General features: G+C 39.1%; 1 protein-coding gene across 17 annotated transcripts; it reads left to right on the top strand.

The window, feature by feature from the left end:
• Positions 1–86: 86 nt before the first annotated feature.
• LOC118415727 (dynamin-1-like protein) lies at positions 87–18,230 on the top strand. Of its 17 annotated transcripts, none has more exons than XM_035820490.1 (23): positions 88–310; positions 2,918–2,975; positions 3,252–3,338; positions 4,107–4,133; positions 4,648–4,697; positions 4,982–5,053; positions 5,183–5,269; positions 5,649–5,811; positions 6,141–6,394; positions 7,058–7,171; positions 7,704–7,795; positions 8,012–8,132; positions 8,250–8,396; positions 8,615–8,704; positions 9,350–9,448; positions 9,996–10,085; positions 10,692–10,766; positions 11,892–11,960; positions 12,551–12,769; positions 14,813–14,870; positions 15,028–15,079; positions 15,406–15,565; positions 16,143–18,230. In XM_035820490.1, the coding sequence occupies exons 1-23, from the start codon at positions 209–211 to the stop codon at positions 16,197–16,199; spliced, it is 2,343 nt and encodes a 780-aa protein (XP_035676383.1). In that variant the 5' UTR covers positions 88–208; the 3' UTR covers positions 16,200–18,230. The 17 variants fall into 17 exon arrangements, with proteins under 17 accessions (XP_035676400.1, XP_035676383.1, XP_035676388.1 ...); XM_035820489.1 differs by lacking the exon at positions 9,350–9,448 and adding an exon at positions 9,514–9,612 and having other exon boundaries at positions 89–310; positions 16,143–18,229; XM_035820495.1 differs by lacking the exon at positions 10,692–10,766.
• The last annotated feature ends 2 nt before the right edge of the window (positions 18,231–18,232 follow it).

An 18,232-nucleotide genomic window follows, 5' to 3' on the forward strand; every position in this document is an offset into this window, starting at 1 on the left:
TGAAGCTCTCCCGCCATGAAAACACCTGGCTGCTAACCCGGAAGTAGTGTGTTAATTACCGGAAGTGCTTGTTCAGTTCAAGGTCATGGCGCTTGCGCACTTACCTCCGTCAAAATTTCGCCATTTTCCAGGGAAAACGGGAACTGCCTTCCTGTTGTAGCAGCGGTTTAACGGTTTTGTCAGCCGGTTTGCCGTCCTCAGCGAGGCGATGGAGGCTCTCATCCCCGTGATAAACAAGCTGCAGGATGTGTTCAACACCGTGGGCACGGATTCCATCCAGCTGCCGCAGATTGTGGTGATCGGCACCCAGGTAAAACTGTTGACCTGACCGGTACGGTCGGGCCGCCCTCCGTAAAACTGACATCCCCTCCCTCTTCTTGGTCTTCTTCTGTCGTTCAAAACTATTACACGTCGTGACCTCGGTATTACAATTATCGCTGTGTAACAAATAAGGTAGGAAAAGGCAATTCAAGATATAGAAACTAAGATGAACGTCAGAGACTCAGACGTCTTTTATTCACTATAGTATATATTAGAAAGGGAAAGGGAAAACATGATCAACTGAAAGTCAAATTATTTTTGGGTCGTTAATTATTCAGATTTTAACATACTGCACTGGTGATTAAAGTTGTAAAAACATGGACACATATTTTTGTTTTATGCAGTCTACGATAAAGGCATCTATTAATATGCAAATTATTTTAGCACCTCCATGTAATTTTGCATGCGAATTCACTTTGAAAATTCATGATATGATTTCAAATCAGTTGATTTTGCTTACTTGTCATTGTTGGTCATTTTTAAGTACTGTACAATGAGCTTAAAATCATGTGTGTCAGCCTCATATAGACCACACGTGTATATGTAAAAGTGTGGTTGCATCAGTGTTAATGTAATGATGCTGATCCTATAAATAGGTAATTGTAAACAACAAGATGAGGTAAGATCTTCAAGCAGGTGTTGGGATGAAAGATCCTGTTGGATAGCTTTGTGCCAGAATGCTAACAGCAACAACAACAAAAAACAATAATTTTCTATCTCAATTCCCAACATCTACTTGGAGAGTAGGAGCTAGTTTGATGTATGACTTTTATTTATCTGAGAGTGGATTGTACTTAAGGGTGGGTATTGGTACACATATATAGAGCAGATATGGTAGTGTGTCCCTGTGACAGTGTGAGTCCGAAAGGTTAGAAAATGTCTCCAAAACTGGCAAAAGGTCAAAGATGATGAATAGTGAGCAAAAAAAGCCATCTAACAGTTGTAGTAAGGGGACCAGAGCTTTGAATGTTAATTGCATAGTGACTGTACAACTGACTTGTCTCACATGATCTGTAATGTGTCACTGCCCCTTTTTCTAGCATTCTTTCAGTTCTAATTCATGGACACTGTATATTATGTATCATCATGTATATGGAACATTTGGCAAACTACTAGTACTGGTAACTTGTGTTTGGCAACTTGTGAAACTGGTATCAGATAAACTGTCCATTCCACTGTACCTAATAATATAATATGGTAGTTTTATCATACAGTTGTTCCTGTGACAATTGCTCTTACTTCTGTAGACTCACCACTGTGTATTCCTGTTTCAATGTTTGACAAAGGGTTGGTCAAGTGGACTTTGTTATATGTTGATCATTCAGACCATACTATCATTAAGTCATATCTATTGGTATTGACTTCGAGTTTGCCAATAGATCTTGGGGACAATACAAATGTAATTGCCATGGTGCAAAAAGGTGCTGTTCATTTAATAGTTACTGTCTGTCAAAAAGAATTATAAAGACCTGTCTATATACCTAGTACATCTAGAAAAGAGGTGTTCTTTTGCTAGTTTTAGCACCTGATCCTCATTTTATTCACCTTGATATACATCATAATAGATGTACAACATCATAAATGTTTATGTCAGGGATCTATTGGCTGACCCTGATATTGATTTTTGCCAGTCCTAGATTCCTAATGACATGCCTTAGCCTGTTATAGGGTCACATTGCTATTGCACTGTAGTTCAGTACTTACCATGTGCTATTCATATGATCAGCAATGTCGGAATCCTTATGTACATACTGTATTCAAAATATTTAGGGAGTAGTAATCAATAGAAGACCTTCGGTTTTGATGTATCCTGTCATGTTTTCTAATAGACTATATGTTTATGTACAAAGCAGTAGAATATATTTCAGATATAAATTGGGTGTGTCCAGAGTCCGGACCCAATTACATACAAAGCTTAAGGTTGGACTTGCAGTTGGGTCTCTCCAAGAGGATGTAATCAAAAGAAACAGTATTAAGCTAGTCTGTGATGTATATGTACATAAGAAAGGGCTGCTAGTGCTAGTGATAAATGTGACTTTTGAAGCCAATCTGGGCAAACCCTGTTGAGGTAATTGTGTGTAAAGTCATGCTCTCCAGACAGTGAAACAACATGACGGTCAGGTTTTTCAGTCATACTAGATATCTGAATCATGAAAAAAAAAAAACAGATCTTGGGTCTACATTGATAAAGAGCAGTTAGTGCATATGCACAGAAGGATATTCTATTCCATGAAAATATATACATGGTACTGTTTATATATAGTTTTTTTGTTGGAAACTTGAAAAACAGAAAGTTGTATGTATGCTCTGTCGTGATATTATATATTATCTATCCCCATTTTACAATATCTACATCTTATCTTTCCCTTTATGGTTATAAAGTACCTTTACTACAGATACAGACTACCAAGCATAGTGATAATCATATTGTACATCCACAGGGTATAGATTCTCCCCACTAACAAGCATTGATCTGTGATAATTAGATCTTGGACACATTTGGAAGGACCAATGGCAACTTAGAAGTGTGCTTATGCATTGACTGGATGTCTCCACAGTGAACTAACCTACTGTGCATTGATGTTGTGTTCTACAGAGTAGTGGGAAGAGTTCAGTGTTGGAAAGCCTGGTGGGGAGAGACTTCCTGCCCAGAGGTGGGTCACATGAGTTGACAATCCATTTATAGATATAATGTATTGGACGTGCATGTATTAGAATGTACAAAACCATTATTACTACATTTTGTACTGCTACTGGTATTATTACAAATTCTGTGGATTTTGATACCATTACTAGTTAGTCTATACATGCTTTTTCATCTAAACATTTTACATTCTTTTGCTTGAAAGTTTTAGGTTTAGGCCCAGAAGTTAATAATGAACTGATAGAAAACAATACTGCTATAAATGTGCCTGTTATGATGACTTCAGGTACTGGGATCGTGACCAGACGTCCTCTCGTGCTGCAGCTGGTTCATGTCAACTCAGAGGAAAAGAAGAGACCTTCAGAAGATGAAGGTAAGGAACGCAATGCAGCATTCCTTAACTTAAGTGACTTCAAAATGGTCATCACTATACAGAGATGCAGGCCATATCTACTGCTAGTCCTGTTGATCTAAATATAGTTATGTTTGGAGCCAGAATACTGTTCATAAACTGTTTCTTTTTGCAACTTAGTCTTGTGTCATTAATTTAATGTGTTGTACACAAGAATTGTGCTTTCTTCACATCTTTCTTCACTAGATTAGTTAGTTCTTAAAGTTGTTGATGCCTTTCTCTTCTTGCTATGTTCCACACTCTTAAGTGACTTTCCCTGGTTTGATGTTCATGTAGCTGCTTGATGTGCCTGAAATTTGGTAGTCTGGATGTGTCTGATGTTTGGTACCAATCCTATTCTGCCTCCGGGTCACTCCTTTGATTGCTTCCCTGCCAAATAAGCCAGCACCTGTTACTGAAGGAAAAATCAGCATTCAAAAACATATTGGAATATTTGCAAGTGCTCAGTTTATAACACTGATTGGACTGCCATTTGAAGATTGAACCCTAGTTCTGAAAAATACCCCACACCTGAACAGATTGATGACATAAGGGCTTCACTTTTAAACAGAGACGAGTGACAAACTATTCTGCGGTAAAGCAACCAGACTAGAGGAGAGGACTGAAGCTAGAATGGAATGGATGCCAGACTCGGAATAAAGGACCAAATTTCATGCACATGTGACATGACAGAGCCTATGTTACCCCTGTAACCATTAATGTTTCCCTCTCTTACATTGCACCCACCAGATGGAGGGCATAAACAGGATATAAAAGGTGTTTCTTAGTAGTTCACTTTCTCTCTGTGTACTGTACTAGTCCATCCAGTCATTGCCCGTGTGTTTCTATCCATTTCTTTCTTTCTAATGCCTCTTAAAGTACTAATAGAAAATCATCCAGGACTGAAATTGTTGAAAGAATTAATCAGTTGCTTCTTTGTTTGTTTGTTTTTTACCAGTTAAAAGAAAGGTGTAATATGTTCTCTATTTTCATTACCTTTGTTAAATCTTCAATTTGATTTTATTTAAATTAATATATTTTGTTTCTTCATATCACTAAAACTTCATTTACTTTTGCGATTGATTTTTTCTTTGTTGAGTTTCTGAGTGGATTTGTTTTATTTATCATTTGAATAATTGTAAGTCTAGTTCTAAAAATAGCAAGGACAATTGTTAACTGATTGTGAAACATATGAAAAAGAAAATGTTGATACCCATAAATTTTGTTGTGATGATGTTCTGTGTAATAGTTGTATAATGCAAAGATGTGTTCTTTGCATTGTTTGATGTAGAACATGCACATGTGGAGGAATGGGGGAAGTTTTTACACACAAAAAACAAGGTGAGAAATGTATATGATATCACAGTATTATTATTAAGTCACAGTACAATGTCATGAATATATTATAGTGTCACTAGTCATACTGAAGGATTCAAACTTTCATAGTATAATGTAGTCCAATGCAAACTATGCATTTTGCTTTTGACTTGCAGTACGTGTTCTATCATTTGCAGGCAGAATTTTTACAGTATAGAAAAATAAGATAGGGTTTAGATCCCTATGCAGTTGTCATATTTCATTATGCGTGACATTCATATAAAATGACATGATTTCTATTGTTTCAGATCTACACAGACTTCGATGAGATTAGACAAGAGATTGAGAACGAGACGGACAGAGTCACGGGAACCAACAAGGTGGGAAATTATTGCCTTTCCAATCCTTTCAGTATTAGTACACCAACCTTATACAATTAAGCCTTGGTACTACTACTAGTCTAGTATTATGCAAAGATAATCAACACGTTTTTATTTTTCTTTCTTCAGGGTATTATTGATGATGCCATCCACCTCAAGATCTACTCACCCAAAGTACTCAACCTCACCTTAGTTGACCTGCCTGGCATCACAAAGGTAAGAGAAAATCCTTCTAGACAATTTGTATCATAAAAGATGCCAACATTTATTGCAGGGATTGTCACAAACTAAAATCAACGGGAACTTTTGGAGATCCTGGTGTCACCTCTCAAATGAGGATAAACTGAACTGAACCTAAGGGAAATCACTTGTGATGCTCATAACACTTTCAAGAGTTAAGCCATAATCATGCCCAAGCTGCAGTTCATTTTGCCAAACGTGGCAATAATGTTGTACTGAAATGTTGTGTGCTAGCTACCAGATGACATGTTGTGTGCTACCAGATGACTTAAAAAACTTGTTAAGCTTTATTATCCCAACCCTGGCTGTACAGATAAGAGTTCAGATTCTGTAACATCCACTGTTTTATTTCCAGGTTCCAGTAGGAGACCAGCCCCCAGACATCGAGGTACAGATCCGTGAGATGTGTCTGAAGTACATCGCTAACCCAAACTCTATCATCCTGGCCGTCACCTCCGCCAACACTGACATGGCCACGTCCGAGGCACTCAAGTTCGCCAAGGAGGTGGATCCAGACGGTCAGTCTTGTTTGTTTGTATGGTTTTTTTTTTAGATAAAGATTGATTGTACAGTGCCACACTGTGAGCCTGTAGGAATTCTGTTTTGTCGTTACAAAACTATGAGTAATAAATTTGCAGATATGTTAACATAAAGCAGCATGGTTGATTACGTTATGGGCTCTACTATTACAAGGTGGGTTTGCCATCTCTGATAACCGCTTTATGTCAGATTTGTATCAAAGTATTGTATTGTAACTGCACATTAGAAAACACCACATTACAGTGATACAGACAGAAGTACAAAATTAATTAATTCATCTTACAAAATCCTTTATCTTTTTTTCCAGGACGTCGCACACTAGCGGTCATCACCAAACTGGACCTGATGGACGCTGGCACAGATGCTCACGACGTCCTGATGGGGCGGGTCATACCGGTCAAGCTGGGCATCATCGGTGTGGTCAACCGCAGCCAGATGGACATCAACAAGAGAAAACCCATCGAGGAGGCCATTAAGGACGAGGCAGCCTTCATGCAGAGGAAATACCCGTCCTTAGCTAGTAGAAATGGGACCTCACATCTGGCCAGGACTCTCAACAGAGTAAGTCTGCAGTCTGCAACAGTTTATTTAAAAAGAATAAAAGTAAAAAAGAATATGTTTTACCATTGTATGGTACAAGCAACTGTAGCAGTCATCTTTACTATTGATTAGATGTCATATCATACACTGAATACTGTATATCTCTTGCAAACTAAATCAGAACACTTTTATGGAGGTGACATGAACTGTAACTCAATTCAAAAGTCATTTGGATAGACCTTCATTTGTCATTTCTGCCACAGGAGGTAAGATTCCTTTTATCTGCAAGCTCAGTTTCTATAGGAATTGTGCTAACAGCAATGATAACGCAACCTCCTTGGATAGAGTAATAGTTTAAATTCCAGGACCCAGACCCAAAAGTTTACCTACAGAATAAAAGGTTGATTTTTGTTCACAACATTTTGAGTCATTGTGGTTTTCAAAACTATTACAGTCAAACCTGTATTAGGGGCCACCTCTACAGAGGGGCCACCTGTCCATAGTGGCCACTTTTTGTCGGTCCCTTGGGTATTTTATCTACAAGTTGCCACCTCTATACAGAGGCCACCTGTCTATAGTGGCCAAATTTGTCCAGTCCCTTGAGTGGCCGCTATAGACAGGTTTGACTGTATTTGTATACAGCTTTAGCCAAGGTAACAGATTGTCCCTCTCTTGTTACCATAGTTACTGATGCACCACATCCGTGACTGCCTGCCCGACCTGAAGACCAGGATCAATGTCATGGCCTCACAGTTCCAGCAGCTCCTCAACTCCTTCGGAGAACCTGTGGACGACAAGGTCAGGGTCATCTCTTAGTGTTCAATATTAACCCGGAATCTAGAGTTAGCTTTTGGACTAGAGTAGACACTTGCTATATTGTTATACACTGTTGTAGCCTTTCATGTTACTTGCAATTGGCCCATGGTCAAGAATTTGCAATAAATTTTCAATAACAGAATTGCTAAGGTACCATAATTTATAAGCTGTATGCAGAGTTTTTTTTATTTATTTGCTTTTAGACAGACAAGGACAATGTGGCACTGCACTCAAGTTTAGTAACTTATTTCAACAGTCCCATATATTAAGTAGAGACAGAAGGTAAAGGTAGTATTTTACCTACCTAACCAAAGTCAGGTACCCATGTTTATGCCTGGGTGAAGTCAGGAAAGTCATGTTAAGTGCCTTTCTCAAAGCACAATGTCAAGGGCATGGCGGGGTTCGAACTCGGGACCTCTAGGTTCCGATTCCAACACCAGTTATGCCACACATGACGCCACAAACGATGTATGCTGTGGTTGAAGTATTGATTTTCTCGTTCTTGTGATTACAGGGAACAACACTGCTACAGATCATCACCAAGTTTGCTGCCCAGTACTGTAACACTATCGAGGGAACAGCCAGAAACATAGAGACAACAGAACTGTGAGTTATACTTTGAGACACAGATTTTAAGATCAGTTGTTGAAAAGTTGTTTTAGTCTGAAAAAAAGTGATTGATTTTGGCAAGATCTTCTTGTAGCAATTTCTATTAGATGAATACATGACATCTTTGGGTACTACAGGTTTCTGTGCTGTTGATGTGTGTTTCTGTGCAAATAGAAAGCCTGAAACACACGTGTCTCTTGACCCTCTCTCTAGCTGTGGTGGTGCTAGAATATGTTACATCTTCCACGAGACGTTCGGCCGCACGCTGGACTCCATCGAGCCGCTGGGTGGGCTCTCACAACTGGACATCCTCACGGCTATTAGGAATGCTACGGTGAGTGTGATGTTACTTTTCTAGAAACTTTACTGTCTCCTACATCATCTTCATCATCGGTCCATCTGCTTACACACGACAGGGTTTCTTTTCTAACTACCTTCCACCATTTTTCAGGGACCTCGGCCGGCGCTGTTTGTCCCGGAGGTGTCGTTTGAGCTGCTTGTGAAGAAACAGATCCGTCGCCTGGAGGAGCCGAGTCTGCGCTGTGTGGAACTGGTACATGAGGAGATGCAGAGAATTATCAACCACTGTGGGACACAGGCAAGTCATGGAACTAGCTTTTTTCATTTTGTTTATAATTATGAAGCATTAATCTATGACATGAGTAAAGACATTGTCCATTCTTTAAAGTAATCAGTCTAAAAGCCATAGATGCCATCCTAAATAAATCTTATATGTAGTCAGATGTATGATAATAATCATGCCACATATGTAGTGATGTCTATCTAAAATGTGGGTTTACTGCCTGTATTGTTTAGGAGTTACTGAGATTCCCTCGCCTCCATGACAGAACGGTGGAAGTCGTCACAAACCTGCTCAGAAAAAGGCTGCCAGTCACAAACTCCATGGTCAGTAATATAACGGCACTGTCTAACATGGTTAGGAATTGAATTGCACAGAAAAATCTGATGTTCCATCTAACTTTGCTAGTTTTACACTAAAAGTCTTGGGGAATTAAGAAAGTACCTGTCAGTGAGTGTTTGTTATTATAAGTATGTTGGTAAAAATCATATCTAGATTTCATCAGAAAAAAATCATATCATCACTGTTGTTCACACTTAACTGAGACAATGAATTATGCTGTCAAAATCCTGACCTTTTTGCGTTTTGTTGAGAAAGGCTATGGGAAGTTTGTCTCGTGATTGCATTGTTTGACGACATTTATATGAACCTGTCTGTTTTGTGTTACTTTCTCCCAGTCATGTCATGACAGCGTTTCAAACCTTTGCACCATCAAACTTCTAATTATAGAATAAAATGCATGCTTAACACTTTCAGAACATACTACTTTGAAACATAACTTCTTGATTTGTGTGTGTTGAATTTGGACATTCTGTACAAATAACAAACTCATTTTCTTCATTCAGAGTGGACTGACTGAAAGACACATATCAGTTGTATGCTATTTTACATAACATCAGTATGCCTATTATGTTGCGTTGCAGTGCCACCACTGCCCCACACAAGCACACGTTATACTGTTCTGTTCACAGGTTGAGAACCTTGTAGGTATCGAGCTGTCCTACATCAACACCAAACACCCCGACTTCGCTGACGCCAGCCTCATCTCCGCTCTCATCAGCAGCCAGGAGGTATGATGCATGTTAAACGCGTTGACGAGTTTCTCTTTTGTCTCCTTGCCCTCCCCACACCCCAGGTTGAGAACATAGTACAAATAGAGCTTGCATACGTCAACACCAAACATCCTGACTTTGCCGACGCCAGCCTGGTCTCAGCGCTGGTTAACTCCAAAGAGGTATGGTCTCTGCTTGGTGTTCTATGGTCTCCTGTTGGTGTTCAGTCCTACTAACTAAAGATGGATCTAACAAGAGTTTTTTATTTTATGAATTGAAGTCTTGTATGTGTAATGCTGCGATTTTAGCCAAGCATTACCCCTTGGAATGAAATTGTTGAAGGAAGAATTTACTGCACTTCATTTACATTTGTTGTGATTTTATTTTACGATAGGGAAAATGTTTTTTTTCGGTTCAAACAATTCTGTAGTACAGTAGTAATACATTGGAAATGAATCTTTACGATGTGAGAAATCAACGGTAAAGAGGTCACCACAAAAATAAAATCACCAGGAATGTCTTAAGATACTGTTGGATAGGATTAATGTTGTTATTTGGTTGACAGGAACTTCGAAAGCAGCAGCGGAACCGATCCGTCGGTCCAGGCGACCACGGCTTCCACTCTGTCCAAGCTGCTGAGAACAAACCTGCAAAGGTAGGGCTACAGGCGTGTGTCAAACATGTTAATATGGTAATACTGTGTATGTGTGCATGACTGGTCGTGCTGCTTGTCTGTGTGTTGTGGCACAAGCTGTCTTGTTGTCGCGCTGTATTCTTGCCGTATGAAATTTCATCTTTACGTTCTGTGCTCCCCTCCACCTCCCAACATGGCATTATTTATTTTTTTGATAGCATTTTGAAGGAGGGGCACAAGAATTTTGTCACAAGAAATTTTGTAGTATTCAAATAACAACATGTCAAGGTCTAATAGGAAGGCAAAACATTAATATTTCTTTTTACTGTCATGAACACTTTCATTTTCTATGATGAGGGGCAAACTACCAGGCCCGCATGGTTGTATGCATGTAAAGAAGCCCACAAGTATACAATATGTATTAAGTTCCTACAACCTGTAAAAATCTCCTTTTCTACTTATGTCCCCTAGCATCACTGTTACCAAATCCTGGCTTTTGTATCTTTTTGCCTATCTCATCTTTTACCAACTTTTACCAACATAATGCTAACCCTCTTGTAGCTTAGAAAGCTAAGTTTTCAAACCGAATGAACTTTTTCGTCCATGCTGCGTGTCTGGGTCATTCAGACTCAGTCGAAGATTCTGACCAAAGTCGGTCTGAACCAGGAGAATTGGAGCGCGCCAGTGTCCCCCGCACCTACGGTCAGTCGTGTCGATTTCATAGCCATGTGTCGTCTCTGCGCAGTTGTGTTAATTAATCGTCCCATTTGCCAAGTTTGAGAAAGAGAGTATCAAGAATATCTGCAGGGTTTTCCTGGTGTTTATTGCAATGCTTCAGGGATGGAGTAATTTTCTGAAAACCTAAATTGATCCAGTAAAATCTATCACACTTCTTTCCTTAAAAGTAACCTTAACATAAAGGTTTGCTGTATTTTTGTGATCTTAACACTACATTTTCCTACTGTTAAAGCTGCTATTTACCAGTGTCAAAGTCAAGTTAGAATTTTCTACAAATTCCGTGTACAAGGTTTAAGAATTGTTCTGTTTTCTTCAGAAACTAGTCCAGCTTTAAACCATTTTTTTTACATTTGAAAGCCATGATAAAGACTTCCAGATGATTTTATCTTCTTATTAATAAAGTTATCACAGTAGAAAATTTATAGAACTCTTCTTCTGTCTCTGGGTTTGACTCTCATGGCTTGTTTTCTCCTCCCTGTTTGATGCCTTGAGGACCGGGAACATCTCTCCCTCCACCTCAAGGTGCACCTGTACAGTACCACAGTACCGTAGTCAAGTTGGTTTTGCTGTTAAAGCTCTGTCCATGTCCTGAGTTGTCAAACCATGTCATTCCTCTTCAATTCCCCCTCAATGTTACATTAAGTCAAAGTGTTTGTAAAGAGTTTAATGGTACATTTGTACATGGTATACAGACATACACGCAGTGCCATATACAACATTACAAGTAGTGGTCCAACTTTAAGTTAGTTACAAGCTTTAGAAATTTTATGTATTCTCTAAATTTAAAAAAATCTCTACATCATGGTGATCTTTTTAGATAGTGTTACATTAAAAAAATAAATATATATATTAAACTTTCAGCTGATATATGATACATGTAAGATCAGAACACTCAACTGATGACTACTATGCAAAAGGTCTTCAGTAATTTCCTGAATTGTCAAGGAGGAAAAAATAATGTTTTCCATGAAGGGAGTATTGGATATTGACAATTGTCCCAAAGAAATGATTGTTAAGGTCTTTGGTTACTAACTTCTACATCATACTGTCGGTATGTAGAGACTCTATTGGTTGTGTATTTATCTGCAGTCCTCACCAGACAGTATAAATGGTACATCCTACATGAGATCACACTCCAGGACATCCACAGGCTCTAGGGTGAATCCATCTCATACTCCCCACCCCCCTCCCCACTCACACTGTTTCAGCTTTCCATGTTTCCATCCCCACATCTGCTTTACAATAACCCTTGTCTATTAGATTAGTTGTGCCGGTCTCCTGTATGTACTAGTAGTTAGGCCTCAGGTATAGGATATATATGTGCTTTATATGTCAAAATAAAATATAAGTCTACATGTTACAGTTACCCCAATAGATCAGAAGCATAGCATTCCAAGGTTTTTAGTAGCATTTTCTATAGTAAATGTACAAGTCATTAACCCGAAGAGCATTCATTGCTTTACATTCATATTGTTGCATATTTGTCTCTTTGGTGTAGATAGTTAGTGTCATTTTGTACTGGTCTTCTATATCCTAAAGGTGATGTGTGACCCAAAAATTTGTTTTGGACGACTTTTTTTTGGAGTGATATATTTTCTATAGTGAGGGGCAAACTACCAGATTGTCTTCCCACCTTACTCTTTCTTTCATAGTGTTTGTAATGTACTGTGCATGCATTCAATTGTACAACTCAACATGTAAACTGTACATCTAACCATGAACTTTAACCCTAACTCCATCATGTACAGCCCCCGCCTGGCCCGGCAATGCAGCCCGATCCGCACAGCGCGAACGCCGAGGACAAAATCCTCGGAGCGAGCGCATGGAAGCTGAATAACTGGCTCCGCGGCTCGAACCAGTCGTCAGAGAACACACGCGCAGGCACGCCTCCCCAACAGAACTCACCAGTCCACTCACCCAAGATGTCCGTCACAAGCGGCCCGCATGGCGTTAACCTGCTTGATACTGTAAGCCTCTTAACATAATCTACTCTGAAATTTCAGAGAACTAGAGTAAAACTAGCCTCTCATTTGGTTTCCCAGCAGGAGGTTGCTGTTGGCAAGAGCATGCTGGAAAATTTGTGGGTGTCTCCGGTAAGCAAGATTTTCCTGTCAAATTTGGTTCTCATTTTCATCAAATTGGAAGAAAATAGCAAATTTGTTAATGTAACATTTTCTGAAGACGATCGCACAATTACAATGAAAGATACATTAGTGCATCATTCAAAATTTGCAATATAACTTGTCTGGTACAGAAAGAGTTTGACAGAATGATAGGAAAAACAATGATTTTGAACATATGGACTGTTGCAGTTGCAGCTGATGAAGTTGTAAGCATGCTCTTGTCTTCCAACATTTAGAGATCTTACCACTATCCCAAGGGGGTCTTTGTTCATACTTCCTTGGAATTATGGAAAGATTATTATGCTGCAAATTACCGAAAACTGATGTACATGTATAACGTTGGAACGCACAAGTGCAGTGCTCTCCATACTGACAGAAATATCTGTTTGACACAATAGATTGGGCAACTCTGAAACAAATGATAGGTTCTGATACAAAAGGAAACCATGATGAATGCTCACAGTTTATGTAGGCGAACCTTACTGGACCCAAGCATAAATCAACATTACCAAATGAATGTATAATCAAGTGAAGTATACTCAAATGAACTTTATGTCAGACAATTTAGGAGAGTGCTGCATATAGTGTGCTTCAACTATGTCCTCTCATATACATTGCGAGGACAAAGTAACCCACTCTCTTTCAGCAACTAGAGCCAGAGGACTCCCCCTCTAAGGTAGCTAGTGGCATTGCTGCAGCAGCCAAGGTGGCAGCAAGAACAGTAAGTCTGCAGAGTGCCTGCAGCACATTCTGGGACTTTGTCTCAACCTGCATGGGGAATGTGACATCCAAACACTGTTATTAGCTCTCCAAAAGCATTGCCATGTTTATCTTTGGAATGTGTTTGTTAATTGCTTTTGAACAGGATGCTTGAATGTGTCTTGTATTGTATGTTCTAAAACTGATCTTTGGTCAGTATCCTCTGTATTATTACCAAAATAATTACTCCATTGTCTCATGAGACAAAAGGATGCCAACGATTACCAAAATGCTGAAAGCGTATGTCTCGCTACATCATTGTTTTGTTCTTTCCTTTTTTGTTTGTACAAAAGGACCCTACAACAGAACAGTTCATGGTATGGTTGGAGGCAACAGATTCTGGGCACATGTTTTCAACTGGCCTTTTTGATGATATGGTACTTACCAACCAGTGCAAATAACGATGTCATTTGATCAGTCTTTTTAACCTTTTCCCTGCTGATGAGGCCCTTTGGCACCACTTTTTGGATTGGTTAAGGGATAGGCAGGAGGAAGAATGTTAAAAAGTGTCATTTTTAAGGCTTTCTTGCAATAAATGATGATAACTGTGAAAGCATGGCTGTCCCATATTAGTTTTGTGTCTCAGCCAGCTGACCATGTGCCCAGTGTAAGAATACTAAGATGTTTTAAAAGGCCTGGTTACTAACAGCCATTGTTGTGAAGATTTGAATGTCCTGCTGTCCCTCTGTCCAGTTTCAGCATGTTTTGGCATTTGTGTTTCGCTACCAGAACCACCAGGTTCCCCTTCCACAGGTACGGCAAGCTGACTGCAGTACTCTCTAACTCCTCTAGGGGGCATTTTCACCTGGTGGTGTAACCTTGTGTACTGAATGTTAGCTCTGTATTTGTGGGTCCAGGTCATACCAAAGACTTTTAGAAAATTAGTTTGATAAAATTGAAATCCACCTTGCTTTTTAGGCTTGAGAATATACACTTACCTCTTGAATATTTCAATGACAGAGCTTTGAAGGTGACGATGTGGTAAGATGTCTATCTATACATAATACAGTGTTCATGCAACCTTCATTATATTACAAAACCTGTGTTGTAACAATTATATGGCAGTGTTTTCTGAGTACTCTGAGTAAGTTAGTAATGAAAGTAACACATCTACATTGTTCCCTCCAGGCAACTCCCATCTCACGCAAGCTAAGTCCTAGGGAACAAAGAGACTGTGAGGTCATAGGTAAGTGATATATTTTCAACAACAAAAACAGAAGATGTTATGAACACTTAATACTGTTTGGTAAACAGAAACTTCAAGTTAGATGTAGCGAATCAGACTGCGTATATCAGTGATGGGTACAAAGATGTAGTTAAGTGGTCTGTTTTTCTTCTTTCAGAACGACTCATCAAGTCCTACTTCCTGATTGTAAGGAAAAACATCCAAGACAGGTATGTATGATCATCCTGATTCTTACATTCAAGTGTCTTAAGCTGCAGACTGGAACTTACACAAAGAATAGTCCCGTGGAAATATTATTGTATCACAACATTTTGTTCTCTACAAACGAGATTTGAATCCCAGTAGATTTAGTATTGAAATGATGATATTCTCAAAATGCCTTGACAAAGGTAGCTGGAGATCAGCAATCAGACCTGAACGATATCCCACAATGTTCGACCCTTGACCGGATAGTGTGTGTGTGTGTCTGTCTTACTTTTACCCTGATCCTGATGTGTCTAGTTTAAGTATTTACCCTGATCCTTGATACGTACAGTGTCCCCAAGGCCATCATGCACTTCCTGGTGAACTTTGTGAAGGACAATCTCCAGAGCGAGCTGGTCAGCCAACTCTACAAGACGGACTTCTTCTCCGACCTGCTGCAGGAGTCTGACCAGATCGGCACACGTCGGAAGGAGGCAGCAGAGATGCTGAAGGTTAGTCATGGGCCTCAATCCTGATATAAAGTCTTGGATCTGCAAGTATTTTTTGTTTGTTGAAAGCCCTTTTGTTAGGTAGCTTTGAAGAAATCATGGTCAGTCTGATTCTTGTAGATGCATAGGGGCAAGTTATTGTAAATGTTGGGATATTTCTGGCTGTTAAATGTTAATGGTTTTTGCAGTAGACTCTTCTTTGTTAAGTTAAAACCCCTGGAAATATGCTTGTTCTGTCTTTTACCTACTTAATCCCTTGTTTCATCCACGAACTGAAAAGCACTGCCAACAAGCTCTTTTTATGCCTTCGGTGAGATTAATTCCCTGTGAACTTAAAGACATTTACAGCATAAGGTGTCAGTCTTTCTATGGAACCACATGCCTGTCAAGTTAGTATGTTAATGTGAAGTTACTAGTTGATCAACCTTTGCTATGCACCAACTCTGTACATTTTGTATTGCACATGCACAAGAGGGAAAGTGTTGATACAGTACAGATAACCATGCATTTTATCCACATCTCTCCACTCAATGGAGGAAGTGATTTAAACAAGGAAAAAATGTTTTCTTTGCTTCTCCAGGCTCTTCAGAAAGCTGGCCACATCATCAGTGAAATCAGGGAAACCCACGTGTGGTAAACATGCCAACCATGGCTGGGTCATGGACAACAGAGGTCAACAACTATATAACATAGCAAAGAGGGGACGTCCAACTTTGGCAGTATTAGTCACGGACTAGCCAGCCATACAACACTGTGATACAGACCATATAACTCTCACATACAAGTAGTACAAGGAAAGGATATGGACAGTGCTTGCAGGATCAAAGTGGTAGTGTTATTTGTAACAAAGCTTTGTACATGCCAATTTCAATTTGCTAATAATAGATATGGTTTAAGGATACAACTGAGGAATTCATTGTCATTGTCAGCTATCATAGCTATAAGTGTATTGTAACTACAAAATACAGGCATGGACATTCAAGTACATGATTGTATATTCATTGTCCGCTCTGGCAACTACAGGACTACACGGGTGATTATCAAATGCTTGCCTTGTAAAAATGCTGTTTTAAAAACGCCTTCCTTTAAAGGTTTTGTTGTGATGTATGTCTTTTGGCAGTTTCTCTTCCTAATCATCTTTGTACTTAAATAGGCCAAATCATTTTGGCTTTGCATGGCTCATAATGAAATGTCACCTTTTCCCCTCCCCAAGGATTTGAATTTTTAAAAGTGAACAAGTTGTCACGGCTGTAACTGTAGTTCTGCAAGCTGAGTCCATGTTGTTGTGCGTCTCCTGCTCTTAATGTGGTAGTCTAAATTTGCCAGCCACCATTGGTGTACGGGAGCACATTTGATAGAGCTGTAAGATTGATGCCATTGTCAGTTCATTAAATTATTCCTCAGCTTTTCTATCATTTAAGTCTAGTTAGGAACTATCTTTGATGCAGTTCCAGTGTCCATGGTGGCAAATTTACTACTGAAAAGGTACACATTGAATAGTTGTTGCAGTGGAAAGTAAAAGATCGTCTCAATGACAAAATCTTTGGAAAACCTGTGAAAAGGCACATAAATAGGCCAAAAAAATTGAATAAACTATAGAAAAGAGATTTCTTGCTTATTGTGTTCAATTGATTTAAAATGCCCCTCCCTAATACTCATACAAAATGTTAAGTTATCATGCCAGTCGTATTATTACAGAATATGTTGTAAATGTACATATTATGGTCTCCAACATCCTTAAAGGTTTTCCATGAAAGTGGCCATGTAAATTTTGTGATGTGATGTTATTGTGTGTTTGTTCATCTGTATGTAAATGTGTGTCGTATGATGTCATCATGATAGAGAAACATGTAAACTCATCTTTGTATTCAGAATTGTTACAGTTGTTTCGGGTCAGATGAAAGAAGCTATCTTTTTGTCCATAGCAGGAGTTTAAAATATGGCTAGTTTTGCTGGATTTGGCAATGGTACATGTTGCTGGCTGTAACAACAAACGAATTCAGGTGGCAGAAAGAATGGCAAATACAAAACCTGCTACTGCCATAATATGCTAAAAGTGGAAATGAAATCTGCCAACTCCGGCCATGGTCAAAACGGTAGCAGTGCTTCAATATCTAAAATGATTTTTTGGTGACGCCTCTGGGTCGTAGCCTTTTCCAGTTCTATGCAGCAATGGAGACAGAATGAGCCAGTATGATCAAGGACAACTCAATTTTCCTATGATTGTGAGAAGACTAAGAAAAGAAATTGTCGGGAATTCAAGGTGGCACTATCCATTCAATAGTAGGGCTATAGAGTCCTGGAATATATGAGATATTGCATTATGAGAAAACTACATGTTGGAATATGTGGTACTTAATACATAACCACCTTTCACTTTAAGATTTTAAGAGCATGACAACAGCAAGGGTTTTGAAAATGTGACTGGTGTGATACTCTCTTTAAATCAGACAGGAGGTCTCTTCCTGTGGTAACCCGTATCTGCTGCTGACGGAATCTGGGACTAAGTAACAAGGGTCATACTTCATGTGTAAATCTCTGGATGTTAAATTTCATTTTGAAGTAAAAGTGTAGTTAAGTAGTGATGATGAGTAGATGAATGTCAATATATGTAGAATTTCTTTTCAAAGAAAAAAAAATTGACAATGAATAAAGGAGCACATGAAATTA

Source organism: Branchiostoma floridae, chromosome 5, assembly GCF_000003815.2.
Source record: "Branchiostoma floridae strain S238N-H82 chromosome 5, Bfl_VNyyK, whole genome shotgun sequence".
Taxonomy (NCBI): domain Eukaryota; kingdom Metazoa; phylum Chordata; class Leptocardii; order Amphioxiformes; family Branchiostomatidae; genus Branchiostoma; species Branchiostoma floridae.